Source organism: Corvus brachyrhynchos, unplaced genomic scaffold (assembly GCF_000691975.1).
Source record: "Corvus brachyrhynchos isolate BGI_N302 unplaced genomic scaffold, ASM69197v1 scaffold203, whole genome shotgun sequence".
Taxonomy (NCBI): Eukaryota; Metazoa; Chordata; class Aves; order Passeriformes; family Corvidae; genus Corvus; species Corvus brachyrhynchos.
Window position 1 is genome coordinate 1698447 of NW_008237408.1, and position 11686 is coordinate 1710132.

At 50.1% G+C, this 11686-nt stretch overlaps 1 protein-coding gene across 2 annotated transcripts in view; it reads left to right on the forward strand.

Annotated features, from left to right (window-relative positions):
* Positions 1–11686, forward strand: part of FBXO16 (F-box protein 16) — a 30599-nt gene that overhangs the window by 13501 nt on the left and 5412 nt on the right. The window contains exons 4-7 of one of the 2 annotated variants that reach the window (XM_017730866.1): positions 1011–1217; positions 2125–2289; positions 2686–2891; positions 8940–9033. In XM_017730866.1, the coding sequence (XP_017586355.1) occupies positions 1011–1217; positions 2125–2289; positions 2686–2891; positions 8940–9033 (672 nt within the window). Of the gene's footprint in view, positions 1–1010; positions 1218–2124; positions 2290–2685; positions 2892–8939; positions 9046–11686 lie in introns of both variants that reach the window. The other variant, XM_008631045.2, reaches the window with a different exon arrangement.

Consider the following 11686-nt stretch of genomic DNA (forward strand, 5'->3'; position numbering starts at 1 on the left):
GGGCGCTGGTGGTGGGGCGCGGGGGGGAAGCGACTGTGGGATGAGGCCGTTCTCCTGGCAGGAGATGGCTGCTGACAGGGCCCTTGCCATCGCCAGTGTCCCCACGAGTGAAAGCCCAGCCAGCGCCACCGTCACTCCCACCCTGTTGACTCAGCTCTGCGCCGACGCCGCGGTGGCAAAGCCATCCCTGGTTACCTGAGCGCTTGGTTCCTCCCACACGGATTCAATCCTCCTCTCTAGGTTACCTGCCAGAAGCATGGAAAAGCTGTGGAAAACCTTTGTGACTCTGCTGCTGCCGCCACCGCCGCAGATTTTTCCCCTCACGACACCGTCACTCCCACCCTGTTGACTCAGCTCTGCGCCGACGCCGCGGTGGCAAAGCCATCCCTGGTTACCTGAGCGCTTGGTTCCTCCCACACGGATTCAATCCTCCTCTCTAGGTTACCTGCCAGAAGCATGGAAAAGCTGTGGAAAACCTTTGTGACTCTGCTGCTGCCGCCACCGCCGCAGATTTTTCCCCTCACGAGCTCGTTTGGTTTCCCTCTGCTCCGCTGCTCAAAGCGGGGATTTCTCCCCTGTGCAGTGGGATTGTGAGGAAAAATACTTTACAACTTGTGCGGCACGCCGAGGTCGCGGCGGCGGGGGAAAGTGTCAGGGGGGAGAAGGAAGCAGCAGTGAGCTCCTCTTTGGGGCCTGCTCCTGTAACCACGCAGCTGAGCCTCCTCCTTTCCGTGAGGGAAGCCACCTCTCGGAGCTGGTCCCAGCAGCAAAGAGCATGAGTGAGTCCTGGCTTAGGCCATCCTGGATGCTTTGAGGATCAGGAATCCTTACGTGGCTCCAGAGTTTCTTTTCACGTAGCCTCTCCATTTGTTCCCGGCGCTCTGCTCCCTCCGAATGAGTCACCAGAAGCTGCTGCTTGTGCACTTTCCCTCGCCTCATTTTATTTTAAGAAGCTGAATCTCCGGTTTTTCTGCACCTGAAACTCCTTTTTTTTTTTTTTTTTTCCCCAGTTTGAAAAGTGGACAGATGGCCAGAGGAGGAGGATCCTGGTGGACCTGCTGGAACGCTGCTCCCTGTCCCAGCAGAAATTCTGTGCCAAGCAGCTCCAGGCCCGAGTCCCCACCGAGGCCGTCGATTTTACCACGAGGCTCCCTCGAGTCCTGTCCTTGTACATCTTTTCCTTCCTGGACCCACGGAGCCTCTGTCGATGTGCACAGGTGAAAAAGCCAACACCTGCCCGGGGTTCAGAAAACCAGGTTAAAGTCCTTTAAAAAAAAAAAAAAGGGAAAACATTGATTTTTGGTGAAGACAAAAGATCTTCTGTGCCAAAGGCTCGCTCCTCAGATCCTAAATTAAGCCAGATTGGCCAAGATTCACAGAAGTGAAGAGTAATTTTAGATGCTCCGTTCTAAAGCGTTTTAAATGTGGCATTTTCAAGAGTGATTATTCCCAGAAAGGAAGCCTGGTACTTCCTGAAAATCACATTCCTCTAAAACACCTTGCACCGTGAGCAGAGTCCTTAATTCTCTGAGAAATTCTGGCTTGTGCTTTTGCGAAGAACAACACTTGATCCTTCAAGGAAAACAGATCCTTTAAAATGCCTGAGGATCAAGTGTTGGATGTGGAGAAGCAGAAAATTACAGATGTGCTTTGGAGCACAGTGGTTAAGACTCCAAAAATCTGTCTGCATGCCATAAAATGCTGTGAGATGCTGCCCGCAGCAGTTTTAAATTAATAAGTTCAGCTATCAGTGACATTATTGCTGCACTAACGTAATATTCCATGTAATTTAAGACTATATCATAATCTCGGCTTGGCTAAGCCTTGCTTTAGTAACTTTCTCCAGCATTTCATGAGGATGCGACTCAAACTATCCATGCTCGGGCAGGGAGAAAAGAGGTTAGAAAATTACTTAGAATCACAGAATATCCCAAGTTGGAAGGGCCCCACACCAGGAAGGCCTTGAAAGGTTTAAATGGTTTGATCAAAGGTTCAAGAGGAGCATTAACAGTGCAGAAGAATTGTTTACGCACATGTGGGAATTACCTCCCCAGCCCAGAAATCCGTAGCCGAAATCTTGGATGCTTTAAACCCCAAGGTTTCCAACTGGCTGGGAATTCACAGGTGAGCTGGCACTGGAAGTACCTGTCGGAGCTGGATCAGCTGTGGATGCTGAAGTGCCTGCGTTTCGGGTGGTTCATCAACTTCTGCCCGACCCCCTTTGAGCAGGGCGTCTGGAAAAAGCACTACATCGAGATGGTGAGGGAGCTGCGCGTCACCAGGCCCAAGGTACGGATCCACCGCCTCCACGGGCGTCTGTGCCCAGGGGCAAATCTGGGGTCGGGTCTGGCTCTCAGCCCCCCCTGCCTCTTTATCTTTTTGGGATCCTCCTGCCCTGAATTCAAAGCTCAGCCCTTTAATTTAAAGTGAAGTCCCCCACAGACTCTCTGTAGCTGACAGAGAGAAGCTGATCCATCTCAACAGCAGCTCGGCTCACTTGAATATGGATTGTAGGACCTGGGTGATGAAAAGCACCGCCAAGGTGCCTCTTTCTGTCCGCTCACCATAATGGAGCCTGCAGAGACCAATTTTGAGTTAATTCCCAATTATTTTAACCCTAAATTTAAGCCAACCTAATTTGCATCATAGGCTCAAACTTGTTTCCTTGCTCTAATCTCTTATCAGACACCTTCCAAGGACGAGTTCATAGTTATCGATGTGCAACCAGTAAAAAGCAACGTCCCAGAGAGGAAACTTTCTGTGGCAGGACGGGGGACAACCAGGGGGAAAAAGGAGCTCCCTCCTTGGCGTTCATCCGACAGGAATCCCACGGACACCATCCGGTACAACTACCTGGACAACTACGACCCCATCGAGCAGGCCAGGCAGGCGTAAGAGCTTCACCTCTTTTCCTTTCCCTGTGGCACAAGGTTTTCCATGTCCTCCTCAGGCTCACTCTGCCCATCCAGCTGCCTGGTTGCAAAGCCAGTTTCCCGCTCTTTTGGCCTTTTTTGGATCGGTTTTGGTCCAGTTGTAGCTGCAGCTGGCGCTGCTTTGTGTCCTTTCAGCGCCACTTGTCAGGCGGGAACTCCTGGGGGATGTTACAGAGCTGGAATGAGAGGAATTAGGACAAGGGGTTGTTGGAGAGTTTTTAAATAAAGCTGCCAGGCTGGGAGGAATGTGTGGGTTTTGCACGGCACAGGAAGAATGAATTAATTGTGATGGAATATAATTCTATCAGTGGGAGGATCTCCTGGCTGAGAGGAGGCCGGGATGATCGAATTGCAGGGCAGGTGTACGAGGATGTCGGAGCATGGAAGTGATGAATGGTATTTGTGTCTGCACTGCCTGGATCCGTCACTTCCTGGGCTGCCAGGATTATCCACTGGCTAAAGAAAGGCATTTCCCTCCCAAAGCAGAGTTTTGCACATGGATCTGTGTTAGAACTGCCCCATGTTTCCTTTCATCACCTCTGGCACCGGAGATTTTCCCAATCTTAGATCCAAGGTGAATTTTCTGTGCATTGACAAGCTCAGGAAGGGTGTGGGAGTGACCTGTGGGAAGAGTTCCCCCTTTTCTTGTGTGAATCCCTGGAAATGCCACCTCTGACACTTCCCAGGGGTCACCTCAGCCCAGCTGATGTGGAAAGGGTGACGCTGTCATTAATCCAAGCCTAGCAAACAGGTCATGGATCCTCGTGACCATTCCCTGGTCCCTGTGGGAATCCACGGACTCACCACTCCGAACGTGCCGGGAGCAGGAGATTCCTCTCCGCCGTGCCAACAAAAATCCTCGGGAACCAACAGAGCCACAACGAAAGCACCTGGGCTGTGTTTAAGTCAATATCCAGCAGAGCCAAGCTTATCCCTGTGCCCGGGAACAATCAGCTCAGGAATTACCCCAGCCAGGGATTGTTTGGCCAAGCGCTCTCGGAGCTCTTTCCCAACGTGAGTAACCCTGCCGGACCCAGCGCTCCTCCGGGCTGTTCCCCAGAGCTCCCAAGCGCCTGAGCAAAAAGCCTTTTATGAATCACGTTTTAATCCGCGTCCCCTGGTCCTTGGATGTTGCACTACATCAAAGAGCTTCCCAGTTTCCACCTCACCCTCTTTCTGTGGGATGTTTTTCCCAACTCTAACACCACTTTTGGGTTGAGTTCTTGGAGGCTTTTCGCTGAATATTTTCACTGAATGCCTCCTCGTTGCAAATGAACGTCCTGATGTTATTTTCCAGCCGCGCTCAATGGTTTTGTATGGCAGCTCTTGAAGGTTTCTGTGAGGTTTAGGATTCTCTTGTGCCGTTTCTGTGAGGTTTAGGATTCTCCTGTGCCATGAAAAAGTGGGACAAGCCTCGGCTGAAAGGTTTAGAAGTCGCCTGTCCCAGCGCTGAGCTGTGGATGCAGCTGAGAACCAGGTGGAAACAACTCCCCTGAAATAAGGAAACAGTAAATAATAAATACCCTCCCCGTTTGCCTCTCCTGAGTGAGATCCCAGCCTCTCTCTATTTGTGGAGAACTTTTTAATGCCGAGCGTTCCTGCAAATCTGCCATTTATCCGCAATTACAGAGGATTATTGCGAGGAGGGAGAGGAATTCTGTGAGATCTGCTTGTTTATCGAGGATCTGCCTTTAATATCACTTAAGCTGGAGGTAATTGCTGGTGCTCAGGCACATCTGTAGTGATTATTCAGCAGCGCAGGTGCCACGTTTCAGGTGCTGATCCAGCCTCCCACTCCCACAATGATGTTCTGGTGCTTCTTTTCCAAGGACACTTTGCTGTCCCTTCCCAAAAATCCTCCCACTGAGGCTCTGGGTTGTGCTCTCCACCCTTTACTTCCAGGCAGCTGCCAAGGGATGGGGAATTCAGCTCTTCAGTTGGATCCCTGGAGCAGGGAGACACCACCTCGAGCGTCCCTCAGGCTTTGGTGGGGGTGGCAGGAAAACAAAACCATGGTCCCGGTGTCCCTCTGGGACACCAAGCCATGGTTTGGAGACTCCCAGGAATGCTGTGCAGGATCCACCTCCACGCAGGCAGACCCTGCCTGACCAGGGCTCAGCTTGGAAGGCAGAACAGAATCCCAAGATAAAAATCTCCAGCCCCGCCGGCGCTGTCAGGTGCAGTTCTCCTTCGGATGAGCCGCATTCCTGGAGCTCAAGGGCAAAACAACCGCCCCTCATGTAAAATGGATGTCAGGAGGAGTGAAATCGGTGTAAAACGAGATCCTGGAACAATAGAAGCGATTTCCCAGGGTTTGCCAAAGGGAATCTGGGAGAGGAAATGGGTTTTGCTGCAGCCGGAGTGCACGTGGGAAGGAATGGCAATGAGGGTTTCCTCCAGGACGTGAACGTGTGGGAGAGGACGTGGCAGAACTCGCAGAAACTCAAAGGGGTGGTGGAGAGAAAAGGACTGGGGAGAGATTCTTCAAGCCCAGCACCTCGACTGGAAATCCCTGACCCCACAAACCATTTTTTCCCATTTGAGTGCTGAGGAAAACCGGAGCTGGGGAGAATTCCTCGTGAATAAACAGGATCACATCAAAGGAATACCTGACGCCACCATCAAAGCAATGCGTGAGACGAGTCGCTGGCTGCTACCTTGAATCCAAATCAATCTGCCTAATCCCAGGTTGAATTTTGCGGCATTTAAGAGGTAATCCACAAAAAACAAGTTTTTCGTAACTCCTGGGCAGGTTAAAATCTCCTCGGAGCTTGACCTTGCTCTGCAGTTGTTTTCTGATCCAAAGGGAGAGGAGGACTTTGCTGCTCATCGTATCACGGTGAAATTTTGACATTTAAACGGCAGAGTTCATGGAATTCCAGAGCCGTCTGGGTGGAGAGAGACATTAAAGATCATCCAGTTTCAACCCTGACACCTTCCACTATCCCTGGCTACTCCAAGCTCCATCCAACCTAACCTTGGACATTTCCAGGGATCCAGGGGCAGCCACAAATTCTCTGGCCAACCTGTGCCAGGGCCTCCCCACCCTCACAGAAAATAATTTCTTCCTAATCTTCTTCTAAGTCTCTCCTCTTTTAGTTCAACACTGCTCACTGTGTAAAAAGTCGCTTCCTGTCATCTGCGATGACGAAGAGTTTTCATCTGTTCCTTTGTTGGGCTTTTGAGTCATCAGCTGCCTTCTCCCTTCCACAGCAGCACCGAAACAACACTGCTGGGAATTCCTAGCAGAGAACTCATCCTTGTTTAGCCAAAAAAAAAAAAGGGGAAACATGGCAAGCAGAAGGAGCTGCAGTCAATTCTCAATTACGCAGTGCAGTGGAGACAAAGGGAGTCCTGTAAGTGGAAACACAAAATATATTCTGCAGGCTGTGAGGCCAAAATTGGCTCTTTAGCTTTGAAAAACAGATCAATACATTTCCAGACAGCAGCTGGGCGAGGGTTTGGCCTGGCCAGGGCTCACTGAGGAGAACAATAACACTTGGCCACAGCTGAGGAGTGCCCAAAAAATGGGGTTCATTTGCAGTCTGGATGATAATTGAAACCTGTTTTTCGCTTCTGCTGGATTTCTTTGCCGTTTGCTCAGAAAGGCAGGAGCTTGTACCCCAAATCTGTGCCCAGGAGCTCAGTGAAAACCCCCCTGCAGCATGAGGGAGGTGGGACAGAGATCCCCCAGTAAGTTCACTGGGAGGTTTTGGGTTTAGCTGGGACAGTGTGGGAAAAGCTCAGCAGTCTCTGAGCAGTGAAATTAAGAACAGCAATGAGCAGATGTGCAGCCAAGGGAGTGGTGAGGTGATAGAGAAGAGATACAGACAGGGTTGAATTACAAATTGCCTGGAAGGGGTTATCAAAATCCCTCAATAGAATTATAGCTGTGACTATCGGCGTTGTAATTTATCACGGCGATGATTTCTGGTAGGTCTGGTTTGTTTTCTGCCTGAATTGTCCAAGCAGCTTTTTGTTACAGACAAAAAAAACCCCGAAACATTCCCAGAGATCAGCAAGGAGGGATTTGCCTCCCTGGGCACAAAGAAATATTGCAAAGGGGAAGTGAAAGATTTTTATCTAAAGCGTGGAGTCGAGTTAGGAAATTTTCCTGTGGGGCTCTGATCTGCCTACAAAGGCCCAGGAGGGCGTTTCTGTCAGGCCCTGCATGCACGGCTCTGCTGGAAGGCATCTGCTGTTTGTGCAGCTCGTTGCCAATAAATCAAAAGATTTGCCTCCCACTTGATCATGAATAATGAATTCCGATTCTATCCGAGCGCTGGAGCCCCGCCAAGACCGCGGCCTTGTGCCTCAAGACAGGGCCCTGCTACTTCTCACGACAACAGCTCGGCCAAAATGCAAGTTCTGTCCCCCCTCCCCAGCCTTGGGTAATTTACGGCCACAGGCTGGCTCTAAAAAACAGTTGCATATTGTCCTGGAGTGTTTACCCAACGAGAAAATAATTACTTGCAGTAATTGTTCTGTCAGCGGCCCCCGCTCCTGACAAAGAGGGGCTCGCTCGCGTGAGAAGGACTCGGAGCGTCCCCGTCCTCCCGGATCCCGACGCTCGTCTCCCCCTTTTCGTGCTCCTGAATAGCCAGCCCAGCACTCCGTGCCTGGTGGGTGTGTGGGAATTAAAAAAAAATTCCTTAAGGGAGGAAAACGAGGCGAGAAACACCGAGTTCAGCACTGGGAGCGAGAGACCTGCTGTCCTCATCCTGGCTCTGACGCCTTTTTCCTCATCCTCACTCCTTCCATTTTCCTGACCCGGAGCTGGGGTTCTGGGGGTGAGCTGACACCACGATTCAGACACCAGAACACGGCAGCAGATACCTCAATTTACAATAATATCTTTATTTACAGCCACCAGGCCAGGGCTGCCCTCTACCCAAAGGTCACAGCGTCATTCAGGATGGAAAACACCTTTAAGATGGCTGAGTCCAACCATAACCTGGACACTGCCAGGTCCACCAAAATGACCAATTCCTTCCCAGCTGGAATATTTTGGGTCGGATTTTCTCCCTTGACTGTTTGATTTTATAAAGAGGTGGCAGTTTTCCTCAATTTCCCACTTGAAATAATGCTGGATTTGACTTCATGCTCCTGGACTGGGATGAGGGAATACTGGCCACGTGCTGGTGTTGTGTGTGTGTTATGTGGTGTGATCCTGGCTTTTCACAGGATAAAAGTTGCTTTTAGAGTCTATTTCCACCCTTTATACCCATGATTTTTGTATTCCAACTGTGCCTTTTTTAGCATGGAGCCCAGAGACACCGGGAGAACCACTCAGAGCTGCTGCTTTCACTTCCCAGATTCCGTATCACGGAATTTGAATGTGGAATGAACACCTCCGGATCGTGAACCTGCCTGAGTGCTTAAAAAGCACTGCCTCAGAGTCTGGATTTTACTGCTGATATCGGAAAAAACGTGGCAGCCGGCCATATTCCAGTGCAGTTCACTTCATTCTCACACTCTGGAATATTCCTGTTCTGCCAGTTAATTGTGTTGAATTTAAGAACAGCTGAATATAATACCAAAAATCACGCATTTTTATACTCATACATATAGAAATAGATACATAGAATTATTTGGCTATAAAAACATTGAATAAACACCTTGTTAGAGGCAGCCCCCAGCCTTTTTTGCACTTCAGGTAACACAGACTTCACCGAAACCTCTCAAATTGATTTAGCTCAGCTTCTTTTCTGTGAATTTCCCGAAGGTGCTGTAACATCTTAGGTGCACTTAGCTTAAATCACTGAGTCCTGAGCTTGTGTTTGAGTGCCAGAATTTGTCATAACTTAAAAAAATACCGAGTTCCCACTTTCCCCCGAGCGCTGGTAGCTGATTGTGCTCTTTGGGGCTGCCCCAGGTGCGAGATGAAAGTGTGTTCTCTCAACCCACGTCTTTTTGGGTGCCAATATCCCAAAGGATTTGGGTTTTATCAACCCCAGGGAAGGAACTGCACAGCATTTATTGATATTTTTGCGTTCTGCTCTGCAGGAGGAGGAAGGGAGGAGGGCGCACCCCAGACCTGAGCAGGCAGGAGGCTGAGAGGAAGAGGAGAGGGGCTCGTGGATCCAATCAGCTCCGGAAGGTGAAATCCCTGGCAAGTGTCAGCAGTTTGTGATTCCATCACCTGGGGCGGTGTCAGGCACCCCCAGGAATGTTGGAGCTCGGAGTTTTTCCCTCAGGAAAGAGCTGCTGAGAGGACACCTGGGCAGGAGGAGGACACAAAGCCTCCCCCACGGCTGGCTGCTCTGAGGGAATCTCGCCGCATCCCAGACGCCGCTGGCAGTGGGAAAGGGGCAGCAGTGTCTGTGCAGAGACAGTGCCCCTGTTATCCGCTCCTCCCTCTCCTGACTATCCCAAAAATCCCTTTCCATGCTTTTTACAAAGTGCTGGCACAGTTCCCTCACAACACAAAGTTTCACGACTCCGGATCGCTGCAGTTTGACGTTCGTTCATCCTCCGTGCCCTGAGCCCGAGCAAAGCAGCCCCAAATCTCAACACTGAGGGCTCATTGTGCCCGGGGCTGCTGCAACAGGGCATCCTCCCACGCGAGGAGCTCAGGGAAGTCATTCCAGAGAGCTCCACGGGTTCTGTGGAGATGGCAACAAACAACTGCCAGGAGAAGGCCGTGCTCACGAGCGTGTCGGGGGTTCTGGGAGCAGACCTGGTGTTCCCAGAGCCCTGGAAGCCAGGGAATGCCTGGGAGTGGAGCTAAAGGAGGGTTACATGAAAGAGAGGCATTGTCTCCCAGATGGGGAGGCATCCTCCTGACCCAAATACAGCCTGTGGGCAAGGAAATTGATTCTGGCACTGCTGAAGAACAGAAAATATCATTATTCAGCCTCTGCCTCACAGTTGGCGCTCTCTTCCTCTGGAGGTCGGAGCGTCCTCACACGGGTTCATCCCACCACAACTTCCCCTTCCCAACTCCAAGCTGTTTTATTGCCAGGCCAGAAGTGAAAGAATCTCAGTAAAAATAGGTGAATTTGATTTTCTCTCCCCGGATTTTAGGAAACTTACGTGTTCTTCAAAGTTAATTGACCTGCAACCCCAATCAGGAAGCATTTGACTGATATAAAATGGGAGAATCATGGAATTGCTGAGGTTGGAAAAGATCCTTAAGATCATCGAGTCCAACCATCCCCCAGCACCGCCGAGGCCAGCACTGAGCTGTGTCCCCAGGTGCCACTTCCATAGGGATTTTCAATCCCTCCAGGGATGGGGACTCCATCCCTGCCCTGGGCAGCTGTGCCAGGGCTGGACAGCCCTTTCCAGGCAGGAACTGTTCCCAATATCCAACCTGAACCTCCCCTGGCATAATTTAAGGCTGTTCCCTCTCACCCTGTCCCTGTTCCCTGGGAGAAATCCTGATCCCACCTGGCTGCCTCCTCCTGTCTGGGAATTCCAGAGAGGAAAATTCCCTCTGGAGCCTCCTTTTCTCCAGGCTGAGCCCCTTTCCCAGCTCCCTCAGCCGCTCCTGGTGCTGCAAACCCTTCCCCAGCTCCGTTCCCTTCCCTGGACACGCTCCAGCCCCTCAGGGTCTTCCCTAAACCTTTTATGTTGGAAAAAGTCCTGGATCCCTCCCGATTTTGGAGTTGTCCCCGTGTCAGTAGAAGAGCTGAGTTTTTTATCCTCTTGTACAAACCTGTTGCTGCTCCAGCCACAAATGAGCGCAGCACTAAAGACAATAAAGCTGAGCTTAAACCAGGCTGATGCATAGGGAAATAAGTAAGTAAAAAAATAAATAAATAGAATTCTCTAGGAATAACCCAGAATTATTTTCCATTTATTAAAGGCAGCATTGGGAAACCTGGCTGAAATGAAGACCTTTAGAAAGGCTCCTATTTAATCAAGCCTAAATAAAGAGGCTTAATGTGCAAATCTTTCAGCAAATCCTCAGAAGAAGAATAGCCCAGGATGAAAGAATAAACACCCAAGGCGAGCAAACACCGGGTCAGATTCAAATGAAACCCTGAAATAGATCAATGATCCCAGTGCAGACCGTAGGTGAGAATAAAGAATATTCCAGCCAACAGCTGGAATATAAAATATAAATAAAATAATAAATAAAATAAAATAATACATAAAAATATAAAAGGGTTTTTTACATGGAGCTCCCAGCTCAGGAGGCTCAACCAGAGCGCACCAAAATGAGCATAAACACCTAATTAAGGGGACATCCACTGGCTCCACGTTTGCATGGAGTGAATGAGTTCTCCCCGAGTAAAGCTGGGAGGGTTTGGAGTTTATTACTAATCACAGAAAGCAGAAAATGTGACCAGGCTCGCTCTTCATTTGGAAGAAATGAAAGTCAATTGGCCCAATTACACGAAAGAGTAAATTACAGTGAATTAAGTTAATGAGGTCTCTGAATGAAGGGCCACACTCTGCACACCCCCAGGTCCGTGCAGGCGGGAGGCAATTCCTGCCCTCTCTTTATCCAGGGAAATGCTCTAAGGATACTCCAAGGATGCCACTCCAGCTGAGAGCCGTGAGTTCGGAGCCCAAGGTGCCACTGCTGCCACACCAGTGTCCTCCCCACGAGTCCTTCCCAGCAAATTCCCGGATATTTTATGGGGAAGGCGGAACTGGATTGGTCAACGTCAGCAGTGAGGGGCTGGGTCTGCCTTTGTCTGCTCCAGACACTGCCCCACCCTCACAGCTGCTCCCAAATTAGTTTTAGTCCTCACTAAATAACATCTTTTTGACAGGATCAGTCATTCCTGCCTCCCTGGCTG